The sequence below is a fragment of the Sciurus carolinensis genome, chromosome 12 (assembly GCF_902686445.1).
Source record: "Sciurus carolinensis chromosome 12, mSciCar1.2, whole genome shotgun sequence".
Taxonomy (NCBI): Eukaryota; Metazoa; Chordata; class Mammalia; order Rodentia; family Sciuridae; genus Sciurus; species Sciurus carolinensis.
In genome coordinates this window covers 83,453,968-83,469,366 of record NC_062224.1, presented here as the reverse complement: position 1 = coordinate 83,469,366, position 15,399 = coordinate 83,453,968, and the positions used below count along the sequence as shown (strand labels likewise).

Here is a 15,399-nt window from a genome sequence, read left to right as displayed (position 1 = left end):
AAATGCTTCTAGAATGTATCAGATTATTTCCTGAGTACTTATTTGTGTTTTCTTCCTATGACCTTAAACAACAACAAAAATACACCTGTCATTTATTGGGTTATTTTTATCCCCAGTGCCTAGTGCAGCAGTAAAGAGTAAATGCTTAATATGTGTTTGTGGAATAAAAGACAAAAGAAGTTGGAAGGCAAGCAGGAGATTGGGAAGAAAAAGCAGGACCAACCCCTTCACGAGAATACCTGAGGGGCTGTGAGAATTCAGACTCAGGCCTTGTCCCAGATCTGAATAGGAATCTCCAGATGAGTGCTCAAGAAGTCTTTGTGTGTGTGGTGTGTGTGTGTGTGTGTGTGGTGGGTATCGAACCCAGGGCCTTGTGCTTGCAAGGCAAGCACTCTACCAACTGAGCTATCTCCCCAGCCCAAGAAGTCTTTTCAATAAAACTTTTTTTTCCCTCTCTCTCTCTTTCCAGACAGGATCTCCCCCTGTTGCCCAGGCTGCCCTCAAACTTCTGGGCTCAAGCCGCCCTCCCACCTCAGCCTCCGGAGTAGCCAGGACTGCAGGCACGTGCCACCACAGACCTGGCCTGGATGATTCTTATGGAGTCTGAAGTCCTAAGCCATTGAGGAAGGCACTCCAGTCTTAATCCCGGAGAAGTTCTGTTATTTAGGAACCTGACCTAGGGTCAAGAACTTTCGTGGAGTTGATTTCTAAGATAATGTAATGACAGCATCAATTATGATAATGGTGGCAATAATTACAAAAGAAAGGCCCTAAGCAAGTGTGGAAACTGACAAACACCAAAGAGAAACTCTGCCAGCTTGGGCTCCTCCAATGACAGTCTGGTAGAGAGAAAAGCAGGGCACTACAGTCTGCAGATGCCTGGCTTAGCCTGAGCTCTGATTGACAAGTGGTTTTATCTTAGACAAGTACTTCCAGTCTCTCTGGACCTGGGTTCCCCACCTAGACAATGCAGGGACTGCTTCTGGGTTCCTTTTAGCTCTCATGTCCTGTGAGTGACTATCTTGAGGAAGAGAAAGCATGTCAATTGGGTAACAGTCCAGAATGCTGTGCTTTTAGACTTGCTATCTCATTGGAAGATTTCTATCCTGGCAAAAAAAAAAAAAAAAAAAAAAAAAAAAAATGACTATAGGAGAAGCGAGCCAAAAGAGGCCACTCTGTTATAATGAGATTATGCCACAGCCATTTTGGTTTATGAAATTAATATAACAGCGCTAATAAATTACTTAGAGTAGTAAAGGCTCTCTCTCCCTAAAAAATGCTACACATATGGTGGGCAGCTAGTCTCTCCTGTCTCTTGACAGGTCCCAGCAGGAGAGGAGAAGAGCTGCTGTCCTGGGGACACTGAATCCTTGGGCGGTAGAAGCAGAGTCTCCTGGACTTTATCTTGCCACTTAGGGGAAATCTTCGGGTAACAAAGTGGGGGAGGGGAATGGAGATCCCCCTTTGGATCTTTCTGCACAAGGAGTTGACAGAATCCCAGGAAGGGCACGGGTCTGGTTATACTCCTGGGGACCTCTGTGGTCAAGGGAGAGGGGAAAAGGCGGCACCTCCCTGCCCTGCCCTGCCCTGCCTTCCTAGCTAGGAAATACAGAGCCTTTGCTGGACTTTGACCCATTGAGGAAAAGGCGGGAGACACATTCAAACAGGCATCCTGATAAACTTATTAGTCATGCCCGTCGTCCCAGGCACCCGTACCCTCCAGCCTCCAGCTGGCCCCCAGCCCTGTCACCTTTCAAGTTGGAAAACTTTAAAGAAAACAATGAAAAAAAGGAGAAGAGAGAGAGACCAACGTACTTGATGAAGAAGATTCTCCCACCGCGGTCCACTCCGTAGGTCCACCGGCCCGGCAAGTCCAGCCAGTCAATCTCATCGGCCATCTCCGTGTCCCCGCAGCCCCTCTCGCTCTCTGCCCTCCTCCCCCGGGCGCCAGGCTGGCGCCCCCACTTTCGGCCGCCTCCTAGAGGCGGCGATGGGGGAGGGGGTCCGACGTGGGTCCGCCCTGGCTCGCGGCGTACCTCCCGGGTCCCTGGCAGTGACTTTGGCCTCTCGGAGAAGGCGAGCTGGCCGCAAGCCGGGCGGCAGGGAACAGGCGAGCACTTAACCCTGCCCGGGCCGGGAGCCCCAGCCCGACACCACCTGCCTCCTCCTCGCCTCGGAGCTCCTCTTCCGACCGTCTCCTGAACTTTAATGACGGGCAATTAGCGCGGAGAGTAATTATGACGCTCCTCCGCCCGGACTGTTAACGGGCAACGCCGAGGTGTCGGTCCCTCCTGGCTTCTGCTGCCCGCCAGCCTGGCGGAGCCTGGGAGCAGCAGCTTCGCGGGGAGGATCCCTCCCTCCCGAAGGGAGCAGGTTGCAGTGTGCGTGCGAGCCAGGGGTGTTGCCTCTCGGCTCCAGCTCAGCTCGGCTCCAGCTCAGCTCCGATCCTACACTTGAACCTCGGCGGCGCGAGGGGGGCGGGGCCGCCGCCGCGGAAGGTAAGTCACAGCCCAAGGAGCACCCGCAGCCCAGCGCACCGCAGGGACTCAGGGACCCAGAGCTTTGAGTCACAAACCTGAGCGACGTGTCCAGCCGCCCAACGGAAAGGGGGAAGTAATCCAGCCGGGCCCTACTTGGTGGGAGGTTAGTACAGGAACAAAGGTCAAATGCACGGAAGGGTGGCGCACTGGGAGCAGCGAGGGGCCCTAAGAGTCCCTTTCAGCTAAGACGTCAACCTAACCAGTTGAGCTAGTCTTCAGCTTTCCTTTCGAGCACCTCCTCCAAGAAGTCTGCTATGATTACGTGGAGTCGTAGGGAATCCTTAGAAATACTCAGAAACCCAACCGCTTGTCAGTCCCTCCACTCCTTTTCCACCTAAATCGCATCAGAAATAGAAAAAGGAGAGAAATTAGCAGAGAGAATATGAATGTGCTCTGTGTATAGAATGCAAGCATTTCATATTGGTACATAAAAAAAACAATATCACCAGAGCCTACAATTCTAGTGTCTCTGGGTCTTTATCAAAGATGGAGTGTACCCAGCTTTCCCAGCCCACTCAGGACCTGCTCCTGGGAATTCAATTAGGTGTCCACTGTTCCCATTCCTGTGCCAGACCCAAGGGAATAATTAATTAGACCATAGGAGATATGCCTCTTTTTTTTTTTTTTTTTTTTTAAGTGTGCCCTCTTTTACTCGTTTTTTGTTGTTGTTTGTTCCTGGGGATTGAACCCAAGGCTCTTAACCACTGAGCCACATCCCTAGTCCTTTTATATATTTTATTTAGAGTCAGGGCCTTGCTGAGTTGCTGAGGTTGGCTTTGAACTTGTGATCCTCCTGCCTCAGCTTCTGGAGCTGCTGGGATTACAGGCGCGGGCCACCTAACCAGCTGGGTGTGCACTCTTACTCAAAGAGATGGCTATCTTTAAAGAAAGCAATGTGTCACGTGACCGTTGGCAAGGATCTGTTGTGTGAACACATTTTTGTGAGCATTCTGAGGGATTTGATCCCCATTCCATTTACATAACTCCTGTTCTTCCCTTCCATGTCTGTCCATGTGCTACCTCCTTCAGGAAGCCATTTTTGACTCCACTCCAGATTTATGTGCCCATCTTCTGTGTGTCATGGTGCCTTTGGAATAATCCTGTAGTAGTATTTATTACACTGAAATGCCATGACTGATTTACTCATCTGGCTCCTTCACTGGACTGTATGATCCTCCAGGTAGGGGCTCTGTCTTATTCATTTTTATAGCCCCAGCACCTGCTAGGGCACACAATTAATGTTTGATGACTGCCTGATATAATCATAACTGGGAACTACTCTTAACTCCAACCATAATCCTGTACTTTTGACCTTATTCAGGGGCACACTGAAATCACCATTGGCAACAGCAAGGGGTGTGTAGGAAGATCTTTCTAGAAAAATGAAACATCCAGAAAGCCTTCCCAGGTCTCCCAACTGTAAAGGTAATATACATTCATCTGATAGATGGTGAACCTAGAAGATGCCTCAGAGGACTTTAGTTCAGTCCTCTTATTTTAAACATGGGAAATGAGGAGCAGAGAAGACAAAGGGGTTGGTCAAGATCACTGAGCAAGGTGGTGGCTGAGAAGGACCTGCTCACTAATGTCCCAGGCCAGAGCTCTTTCCATTACATCATTCTGCCTCCACAACACTAGAAATGAACTCTGCCAATACACACAGGTTGATTCATGGCCAGGTCTAAGTTGAGTCCATTCTCCAGATGCAGAAGAGAAGAAGAAACCCATAATACTTAACTCTTTTCTCCCTCCTCAGATCCTACAAATTTGTAGTAGAGAAAGTTGCATTTGTCAGTAAATTGGGCCACACTTGAGAAGCACAGATGAGGATCTTGGTGTGCCCCCTTAGTTCCCAGATTGGAGAAGGCAAGAGAGCAGGCCCAGTCTCCAGCCTGATGAAACACCTGTAAGAATTACCCTGCTGATAAAGCCCAGCCACCTGCCCAGCCCCTGTGATATCCAAGGATCTAAACTACCAGCATCTTTGCCAAGATGCCTCAAGGGCAAATACCAGCAACCAGTGTAATCCCAGTCCAACCTGAGCAACCAGTAAGGGCGGCTGCATGTGGGTGGAAATTGGGGACAAAACGATACATATTTGAAAATGTTTACAAGCCACTGTTTTCTTGGAGGAGAAGGGGGCTCCTGTTGACCTCCTCACAAAATTGTTGTCTTGTTTAATCTTTAATCTAGCCTGGGGCTCCTAGAAACATTTACTTAAGCGAGGAAAGGCCAGTGGTTGATATTTTGAATATCTGGGTTTTTGTCGTTGTTGTTTGTTTTTTGTTCTCCTTTGAAATAAGAAATCAGGTTAGAAAATCTGGTATATTCTAACTAGTAACTTTTTACATTCTAGTGTTTGTTTACCAATCACCATTACTATTGATATAACTAGTAATGAGTGACATTTTAGCAAAAGAGCTTCAGATATGCAGGAAAAGAGTAGAAAACCCAAATAAAAACAGCTCTTGGGGCTGGGTGTGATGGCACATGCCTGTAATCCCAGAGACTTTGGAGGTTGAAACAGGAAGATTGCAAGTTTGAGGCCAACCTCAACAATTTAGTGAGCCCTAAGCAACTTAGTGAGACCCTGTCTCAAAATGAAAAACAAAAAACACTATATCCCCAGCCCTTTTTAATTTGTAATTTAGAGACAAGTTCACTGAATTGCTGAGACTGACCTCAAATCTGGGATCTTCCTGCCTCAGCCTCTCCGGTTCCTGGGATTTTAGGTGTGTGCCATCATATCTGGATGGCAAGGTATCTCTTTGATGCTGCTGGGATCTTCAGGTGGGGACAGCCTACCTGCAAGTGAAACCAACACAGGAGAAATGGAGCCAGAAGAAGAGAGACTGGGTCCTCCTGTTATCCCCTTATCCCTGGGGTCTAACTTGCCAGCAGAGGTTCTATCTCTGGAATTTCCAGTTATGGGTGCCAATAAACAACCTTATTTGCTTTAGCCAGTTTTAGTTGTGTTTCTGTCCCTGACAACTGAAAAAGTCCTGATTAATACAAAGGTCACAAAGAAACACACCTATCTCTTTTGTGTACTGGGAAAGCCACAATACCAGAATCACATGAGTGATTTATGAAGAGGAGCCCTCACCTTGCAAGAAAACCACCATTTTTGATCCAGAAAGGGTCTGAGTCATCATCTAGTCCAAAGCTCACATTTTCCCTTTGCAGAATGCTAGAGATCTCAGAGGAAGCACTGAAGCTGTAGCAATTCCCCGGCAGAGTGGGAACCAGAACTCACCCTGAAGACCTTATCAGGGCAAAGCTCTATTTTGAGACCTCTGCTCTCTCACATCAACATTTTTGGCCAGGAGACTCACATGGTTACAAGAAGAACATATCCCTCTGATGCATAAAAGAATAATCCCATCAGTGATTTTTGTGGAGTGCTGGTGTTTAATAGTTATGCTTACCCGCCGGCTAGGTCACCAGCCCTGCTGATTTTCTTACAGGAAGTAGGAAGCAAAGGAAAGAGAGGCCAGGGCCATCTCTGCTGGCTTTGGGGATATGGTTACATAAATATGCAAGGACCCAGGTGGACACTTGCTTAAAGTCAGGCTCCATGAGGGCTTAGAAGAGGAGGACTTTGTTATAAAAACTGTTGTGCTAATACTGGCATCTAAAACTGCACTGTTTCCCTATAGCCAGCTGAATGAATTACATGTGTTCCACGATATTTACTGAGTCCTTCTGCAGGTCAGGTACCCTTCTAAGTACCAGAGACTCGACAGTGATAAAACAGAATGCCCCTGCTCTCATGAAATCTGGGTTTAATAAGTATATAGTCTGAGAAGACGGTAAGTCTATGGAGAAAAAGGGAAGAAGGAGGGCAATGGCTGCCGCCATCTTGAATTGCATTATCTTACAGGGGGTGGGCAGGAAAGGCCTCACTGAGAAGAATGATGTTGAACCAAGGTTTGAAGGAAGGGAGAGAGCAAATCCTGTGGACGCTGGGGGAGCAGGCTCCAGGCAGAGGAAAGGGTAGGCAGAGGCATCCTCACAGCGTTTGATGAAAGCAAGGAGGCCAGTGTGGCTGCTATAGGGAGATGTGGATGGAGGGGCCGAGAGGCCTGGTCAGGCCAGGCCACTGGTAGGAGGTTTGCTTGGATTCCAAACGGATAGGAAGGAAGGTAGGCGTGCTGTGATCTTCATGACAATGTCTTCTAGGGGCACCTTCTCATTGCTGTTTGGAATAGGGCAGAAGCAGGCTGCAGTGAGGAGGCCATTGCAAAAATTCAAGCATGGCTTGGTTCAGGATGTTGGGGGCAGAGGCAGGGGGAAATGGTCAGATGCTGGTTATCTTTCAAAGGGAGAACCGACAGGATTGGCTGATAGACTGTAATTGGGCTGTGAGCAGAGGGGAAAAGTCAGGATGATGCTGAGGTATTTGGCCTGAGCCACCAGAAGGAGAGTTACCACCGATGGGAATCGGGGTGGGCTGCACGGGAGAGCAGGAGTGGCTGGGGGCGGGGGAGGGGGCTTCAATCCTGAGCATGTTAAGGTGATGCCTTAAGATATCCATGCAGAGATGCCACAGAGGTGACTGGATATGCCAGACTAGAGTCTGTCTCGGGAGCAAAGATATGCATTTGGTATCTGTCAGTGATTAGCTGGTATGACAGCCACAGGCCGGTTGAGATCACAAAGGAAACCAGTGCAGGTAGGGAGGAGGCGGAGATCAAGGGCTGAGAACTGGGGCACTCCAACTTCTGGATGTCAAGTTAATGAGAAGGAACCTGCAAAGGAGACTGAATAACAAGCAGCTAATGAAGTAGAAGGAGAACGAGACAGCAGTGTCCGGGAAGTGCGCCTCGCGCGTATCACGTCACCCACAAGAAGCAGCAATGTGCAGATGGTGCTTACGTTCTGGAAGGGCTGAGGTCAGGGTAGGTTCTGCCTGAGCAGGAAGCGACTTGTACTCTTGTGTACAAGGGTGGAGACACAGCTCAGGTGATTTTTAAGTTGGTCTGAGAATGGGCCTGGGAAGCTGATGGTTTTGGCTAATAAGCCCTTGCTCACCGGGGAGAAGCACGCCTGAAATGTGCTTCCTTCAGCTCCATCGCTCAAAGCTTCTGCTCCGGCTCCTCCTGGGAATGACGCCAGCCCAAAATGGCTGGCTGACTTTTTCCTGCCAGGACTGTGTCCTGGAGCAGAGAGCTGGCATTGGCAGCTCCCCAAAGGGGGAAGGGAGAATCGACATTGTCAGGACAAGAGATGTGGGCTGGTGGCACCCAGAGGAAGGGCTCTATGTCAACCTGCTTCTGTTTCTTCTCAGGGTCTCTCCTTGACTCTACCATTCAGGTAGGCATTGCTCTTTCTATGCTCATTTTAATGTCTGTCCTGAGGTTATTCTAGAAAATGGCAGCTGGTGCTGACTTTGGCATTTCCTGGAACTAACACAGCACTTCGGTTCAGTTTAGTTCAATAAACTTATAAGGCACCATTATGCCTCCATCACTATGTGAAAACAGTTCCAGCTTCTTCTCCTCTTGTCTCTGCCAACACGGGCCTGCTGCTCAGTCCCCTACATTCATCAAAGAGCTTGGCTCAGCTTCTTCGTCTCCTTCCCAAAGCTCAGTCTTAGTCGGGGTGATTTCAGGGCTGATGTGAATGAACTATCCACTGTCCCCAAATCATAATGCCTTGATGATCCTCCACTCTGGGGACATTCACCTCCACTCCAAGGAGCTGCTCACACCTGAGGCCAGCCATACCATGGACTTTGACCACGCAGGTGTGCTCCAGTTTGGAAACACGAACTCTACTATCCCACTTTCTGACCACAATTTGGATCCACCCAACATGCTCCCTCCTTTCCTCTTGCTTCTTGCTGTCCTTTAGTACCTCTGGTCCCTTGAGTCTCCTCCTTATCAACCAAAGCCCTGCTCCACATCCTGCATTATTTAGCTCAAATGCACTGCCTGTCACTTCTTCCCCTCGCTGGCCAACATCCTTGTCCTCAGCTGTATCCACACTGCAAAGCTCCACCCTGGATTCGTCTGCCCACTCTTCTGCTCCTATGCCCAGAAAAATGTCACACCACGCCGTTGGAGGAATTAAACAAATTGATGCCCCTATAAATTTGCACTCTCCAGCCTTCTGCGTTTGTCTACAGTCACTCCCAGCAGCAGAACTCATCATTATTCCAAGAGAAACTGAAGGCCATCTGACTGGAACAGCCTTAACCCAGGAAACCTTCACCTCTGTCTCCCCACCCACTGCAACAGTCTTATCTGGATTTCTACCCATCTGCCTCTCCCCCTGCCCACACTGAGCTCTGTACATGTTCCCATCCTGTGGTTTCCTCCTGGGACTGTCTTCTCTCCCCCATATTCTCAAGCTCTCCCTCACTTAGTGCTTTTCCTCAAACCTATGACTAAGCTCAAGATTTCGAGCAGAGGCTGGGAGTTGATCCCCAGTACCATGGTTTTTAAACCAAAAGTTTAAAAACCTACCTTAAAAAAATACATCCCACAAAACCCTACCCTCCGACCCAACTGCCAGAGCACCTGCTCTCCCTTCTTTCACTTCAAGTCCCCCTTCCCCAACCTATATTAGGGAGGGAACCCGGGGGTTCTCTGAGTGACATTTCTAGCCTTTTTTATTTTGAGAGAGAAACTTGCTAAAATACTCAGGCTGGCCTCAAACTTGGCAACCCTTCAGCCTTGGCCTCCCAAGTCACTTGGATTACAGGTGTGCAACATCATGCCCAGCTGTTTTGGGGAGTCTTATTTTTTATTTTTGGTACTGGGGATTGAACCCAGGGACGCTTAACCACTGAGACACATCCCAAGTCCTTTTTTATATTTTATTTTGAGACAGGGTCTCACTAAGTTGCTTAGGGCCTTGCTGAGTTGCTGGGACTGGCTTTGAACTCGCGATCCTCCTGCCTCAGCCTCCCGAGTTGGTGGGTTTATAGGCATGCACCACCATGCCTGGCTCCAGGTGTCTTAAATAGCCACTTTTGTCTCCATTTTCCTCAGGAGCATTTAGCACAGTTGAACAAGCCCTTCTTTGTGAAACTCATTTTTCTCTAGCCATCCATGACATCACGTTCTCCTGGTCCACCTCCCACGTCACTCACTATTCCCTCTAGATCCCTTGGGTAACTGCCTCTCCTCTGCTTACCTCACCATGTTGGAGTGCTCAACCCTTAGCCCTTTCCTGTCCTCCATCTGCTTATTCTTCCTAGGAAAGCTTCGTCATTCTTTTAAATACCATCCGGATATTGCTGGCTTCCAAATTCCTACCTGAGTCCGATCTCTCCCCTGGGCTTCAGATGTATGTCCAATTGCCTGCTCCATCTGCACAGGGATGTTTGATAAGCATCTCAAACCTTACGTGGCCAAAAGAGAATGCTTGAGTCACACCTCCAAATCTCTTCTCCCTAAGTCCTCTCAATCTCCATGTATGGCACCAGCAAAGTCCCACTCATTGCTTAGCCCCAAGTCCTAGGAGCAGCAGATGAGCTGTCCTGGTTTGCCTAGAACTTGTCCTGGTTTTAGCTTTGTAAATTCATGTTCCAGCCAGGCATGGTGGCGCACGCCTGTAATCCCAGCAGCTCGGGAGGCTGAGGCAGGAGGATTGTGAGTTCAAAGCCAGCCTCAGCACATTTAGCAAGTCTCTAAGCAACTCAGTGAGACTCTGTCTCTAAATAAAATACAAAAAAGGGCTGGAGATGTGGCTCAATGGTTGAGTGCCCCTGAGTTCAATCCCTGGTACCAGAAAAATTAAAAAAGAGAGAGAGAGAGAGAAAAGAAAATCTATGTCCCAGGAAGCCTTTCAGTCTCAGGCAGCTGGGAGACCTGGTCATCCTACCTGCCGGGCAGCCTAGATCCCTTGCTGTTCTTCACATCCCATCAATTGGATCTCCCTCCAGGTATACCCCAAACCCACCCTCTTTGCACCTCCACTGCAACTTGGTCCCAGCCTCTCGGGTGTCCTGGCACACCATCCCAATGGCCTCTTCACCTGCTCTCCCTCCTCCTTGCTTGACCCACTGCATTTTTTACACAATAGCCAAAGGAACTTTTCAAAGAGAAAATATCATTGTAGTACCTCATACCTCCTCTGGCCAAAACCCTCCAATCACACTCAGGATAAATCTCAATTTCCTTCCTGTAGGCCCCCCATGACCCGTGCCCTCTTGTTTATTATGGTTTATCCATAGCTTTCTTCCTGATTCTGCTTTCCCCCTGGTCATATTGTAATCCACCCCCTCCTACCCTTTGGGAGACCAACCCCCACCACTGTATCCAAAGTCATCCCCAAAGTTTCTCCCTATGGTATTACTCTTTTTTTTTTTTTAGTTGTTGATGGACCTTTATTTTTATTTATTTATATGCAGTGCTGAGAATCAAACCCAGTGCCTCACACATGCTGGGCGAGTACTGGACCACTGAGCCACAAGCCTAGCCCCGTGTTACTCGTTTTTATTGTCTTCCTGGTATATATCACTCCTTGAACTTCTCTTGCTCTTTTGTTTTTGTCTTTTTTGACGGCCCCATTGAAGACAGAAGCCCCTTGAAAGCAAAGACCCTGCCAGTCTTATTCAAATGTGTTCCAGGCATTTGGCCCAGAGCCTGGCATGTAGTAAGTGCTCAGTAAATACTTGCTGAGTAAATGAATATTCAGCACATGGAACAGGGCTTATAAATGATATTGAACGAACAAATTAATGAGAGTCAACCAAGTTCTATGCTAGGCATTAGGTCTGCCTTCAACACTAAGATGTGCTTCTTTGGGAGTTTGTGGTCTCCTGGGAAACAGATACATTAATCTTTTGAACTAAATATGCATGACAGTGATAAATATGCTGAGGATTAAAAAATGCCATATTCTGTTAGTTTCTTAAATAAAAATGTGATACGCTCTGGGTCCCCATCCCAGCGCCTGGTGGGAATTTGATCTCAATTGTTGTTGAGCCTCTGGCTGCAACCTCTAGAGTTATAACGAGGTCCCAGGAGTCCCAAAGTCCAGGAAGAGCCCTTGAATCTTCAGGCTTTAGCCCTTATAATTCATTGAGGGATTGACTGCTTCTCCCACACTTGGACTTGAGGGGAAAGGATAGGGAAAATTGGTTGGTGAGAGATTTTGTGGGAGCAAAGTGTTGATCCCAGCTCTTTGTGGGACACCCCCAAGCCCATATGCCTTTTCAGTTCAGGTAGACGGCCCAAAGCTTGCCTCCAGCCCAGGAATTCCACCTCTCTTCACTTCAGCTCTTCCCTTCTTCCCCTCCTCCTTAGAGACTGTCCTACACAATCTTCCTTAGGTAGCTCCCTCATGGCTTCCTACAAACAGCAAAAAGGGAATAATTCTAAAATGGTCAGTTGCCCACGTAAAACAGGATTTTTACATCTACCTCCATTAACTCACTTCTTCCAGAATTCCTTATCTCCGTTCTTAACACCATGTCCCTCCTTGTCACCAGACATATCATTTGCAACTTCATTTTTTAAATAAGTCACTGAATCCTGCTAACCATGGCATCTCCGCGATTCCCCTTTCTAGCTCACCACTGCATACCTGTGCTGGTACAAGACTCTCTACGTGATCTCCTTATTCCAGCCACTCCTCACTTCAGTCCATCCTCAAATGATCCAAGAACTATTCTAAAAGAACCATCTGACAGCTGAGCGTGGTGGCGCACATCTGTAATCCCAGAGGCACAGGAGGCTGAGGCAGGAGGATCATGAGTTCATAACCAGCCTCAGCAACTTAGTGAGGCACTAAGCTACTCAGTGAGAGAACCTGTTACTAAATAGAGTACAAAAAGAAGCGACCAGGTTGGGGGTGTACTGGGGATGTGGCTCAGTGGTTGAGTGCCCCTGAGTTCAATCCCTGGTACCAAAAAAAAAAAAGGAGAAAGAACTATCTGATCATGTCACTCCCCTGTTGGTTTGTCACTTTATGCAGAATGAAACAGGACAAATTTGTTAGTGTGGCATTCAAGGCATGCTGTCATTTAGACCCTACCTAACAAACCCTGTCCCCCACCACGTTTCTGCTTTTCTTACTTGAAATGTCCTCTGCCTCACTATCCTTCCACTGCCTCGTTACCAACATCTACCCAATCAACAGTACTCACTTTTCAAAGTCCAACTCTAGTCTAAGGAGAAGGAATTAACATATATTGAGAAAAGGAGCGAAGTGCTAAAGGGCCAGGCTCTGCAGCCACACTGGGCTCAACTCCCAGTTTTCTGCCATTCGATAGTTGTGTGACTTGGGTAGGTTACCATGCTTCAGGCCCCTTACCTGTAAACAGGAAGATAGGTGTGGATATCTCATAATATACTCTATGTATTTGATATTCAGTGCCAAATATAGAACTAATTTTTTTTTCATGTATTATCTAATTTAATCCTTCAAATTACTCTGGGGGATACTATTCAAATGTATAGATTGCCTCCTAAGACTCAAGTAATTTACTCAGGGTATACAGCCACCAGCTACCAGCTGTCTGCCCTGAGTAAATTACTAGAATACAAGTCCAAATTTCTGTTCATAGCACTAAAAAGAGCCCAGGATGGAAACCAGGGAGGACTGATCTTTCAAACTTACTCTTAGATGGAGTAGGCAAAGCAGAATGTGTGTTCTGGTAAAGACTACAGGGAAATACAGTCATGAGGAAGTACATTAGGGTAAGGGTTAAAGACAGATGACAGGCCAGGCACGGTGATGCACACCAGTAATCCCAGTGACTGGGGAGGCTGAGGCAGGAGGATGGTAAGTTGGAACCAGCCTCAGCGACTTAGTGATACCCTGTCTCAAAATAAAGAATAAAAAGGACTGTGGATGGAACTCAGTGGTAAAGTGCCTCTGGGTTCAATCCCAGTACCAACCCCCCCGCAAAAAAAGACAGATGACAGGCCAGTGTGTGACTCCAGGAGGAAAAGGCAAACATTATGCGTGCATGTAACCCCAGCAGCACCATTAGAATTTCCTACAGGGAAAACAAATGTGTTCCTGAAACAGCTATTGGAGAAGACAGGTGCTACACTTACAGTTTAACCCCACAAGACCTACCACAAAATTAGGGACTTCAAACGTTTAAGAGCTGTATAAGACAACGGAGTGACTTCTTTAAAGCACTGAAAGAAGAAGAAAAAAGCCCATAAACCTGGGCTCCTACAGCCAGGTTTATGGCCAATTTTAACTGGGTTCACAGGTGTGCACCACAGTGCCCAGCTTAAGTATGAGTAACTCTTGAATGTAAAAATAATAGCAATATAGTATAGGTGTATAACTTTTGTATACACAAGAAACGTAATAGTATCCTTTGTAAGAGAACATACATGAAGTGGCCTACTATTAATCAAAAGTATACTGCGAGGGGCTGGGACTATAGCTCAGTGGCAGAGGGCTTGCCTAGCACGTGTGAGGCACTGGGTTCCATCCTTAGCACTGCATAAAAAATAAGCAAACAAAATAAAGGCATTCTTCCCATCTACAACTACAAAAAAACGTATCCTGCAACTGTGATAAGTTAAAGCTATATATGTAAACTTATGCCAAGCATGGAGGTTGGTGCATGCCTGTGGTCCCAGTGATTTGGGAGGCCGAGGCAGGAGAATGCCAAGTTTAAGACCAGCCTCAGCAACTTAGTTAGACTCTGTCTCAAAATCAAAAAATAAAAAGGGCTGAGAATATAGCTCACAGGTAGAATATACCCAGGTTCAATCCCTAGTACCAAAAAAAAAAAAAAAAAAAAAAAGAAAAAAAAAAAGCCCAATTTTAGTTACTAAAATAAAGAGATACAGGTGATAAGCCAGTAGTGAAGATAAAATTAAATCTCCAAAAGGATTCAATCAAATAGAAGGAAGGAAAGAGGAGGAAAAGGAATGAAATCTAATGAGATATACACAAAACAAAAAGTAAGGTAGAAGATTTAAACTCAACTCTATCAATACTGATATTAAAGGTAAGTGTCTAAATATTCCTGATTAAAAGCAGACATTGTCAGATTGGATTTTAAAAATACACAACCATTTGCTGTCCATAAGAAAACTGCTTCAAATATAAAGATAAGTTAAAGGTCAAAGGATGGACAGACTTCTGGCCATGTGGCACGAAAAGATCAGCAAATCCTCCTCATGAGAAACAAATATGATGTAATCTCAGCAAGTCAGGAGGAAGAGGCAAGAGAATTGCAAGTGTAAGTCCAGCCTGAATAAAATAAACAGGATTGGAGATATAGCTCAATGATAGAGTGAGTTCTAGTTTCCAGTACTGTGGGTGGGAGGGGGAAGGTCAACAAGAAGTTTGGGAAATTCCCAAATATCTGGAAATTAAACATACTTCTAAATAACCATGAGTCAGAGAAGAAAACACAAAGTAAATTAGAAAATATCTTGAACTGAATGAAAATGAAAACAACTTATAAACACATACAGGAAGCAGCTAACAATGTTTATAGAGAAATTCATAGTATTAGATTTTCATATTAGAAGAAAGTCTTTTTTTATTATTATTATTGTATACAAATGGGATACATGTTGTTTCTCTATTTGTACATGGAGTCAAGGCATACCATTTGTGTAATCATACGTTTACATAGGGCAATGATGTTTGATTCATTATTTTTTTTCCCTTCCCCCCACCCCTCCCACCCCTCCCACCTCTCTTTTCCCTCTATACAGTCCTTCCTTCCTTCATTCTTACCACACTCCTTATCCCTAACCCTAAACCTAACCCTAACCCTAATGCTAACCCCTCCCACCCCCCATTGTATGTCCTCATCCGCTTATCAGCGAGATCATTTGTCCTTTAGTTTTTTGAGATTGGCTTATCTCACTTAACATGATATTCTCCAATTTTATCCATTTGCCTGCAAATGCCATAATTT

The 15,399-nt window shown here is 46.5% G+C and overlaps 1 protein-coding gene across 4 annotated transcripts in view; it reads right to left on the bottom strand.

The window, feature by feature from the left end:
- Plekha6 (pleckstrin homology domain containing A6) overlaps window positions 1-2,604 on the bottom strand; it is a 144,238-nt gene extending 141,634 nt beyond the window's left edge. The window contains exon 1 of one of the 4 annotated variants that reach the window (XM_047520103.1): window positions 1,816-2,604. In XM_047520103.1, the coding sequence (XP_047376059.1) occupies window positions 1,816-1,898 (83 nt within the window). In that variant the 5' untranslated portion in view covers window positions 1,899-2,604. The remainder of the gene's footprint in view (window positions 1-1,815) is intronic. The other 3 variants (XM_047520104.1, XM_047520106.1, XM_047520105.1) reach the window with 3 other exon arrangements.
- Window positions 2,605-15,399: the final 12,795 nt, after the last annotated feature.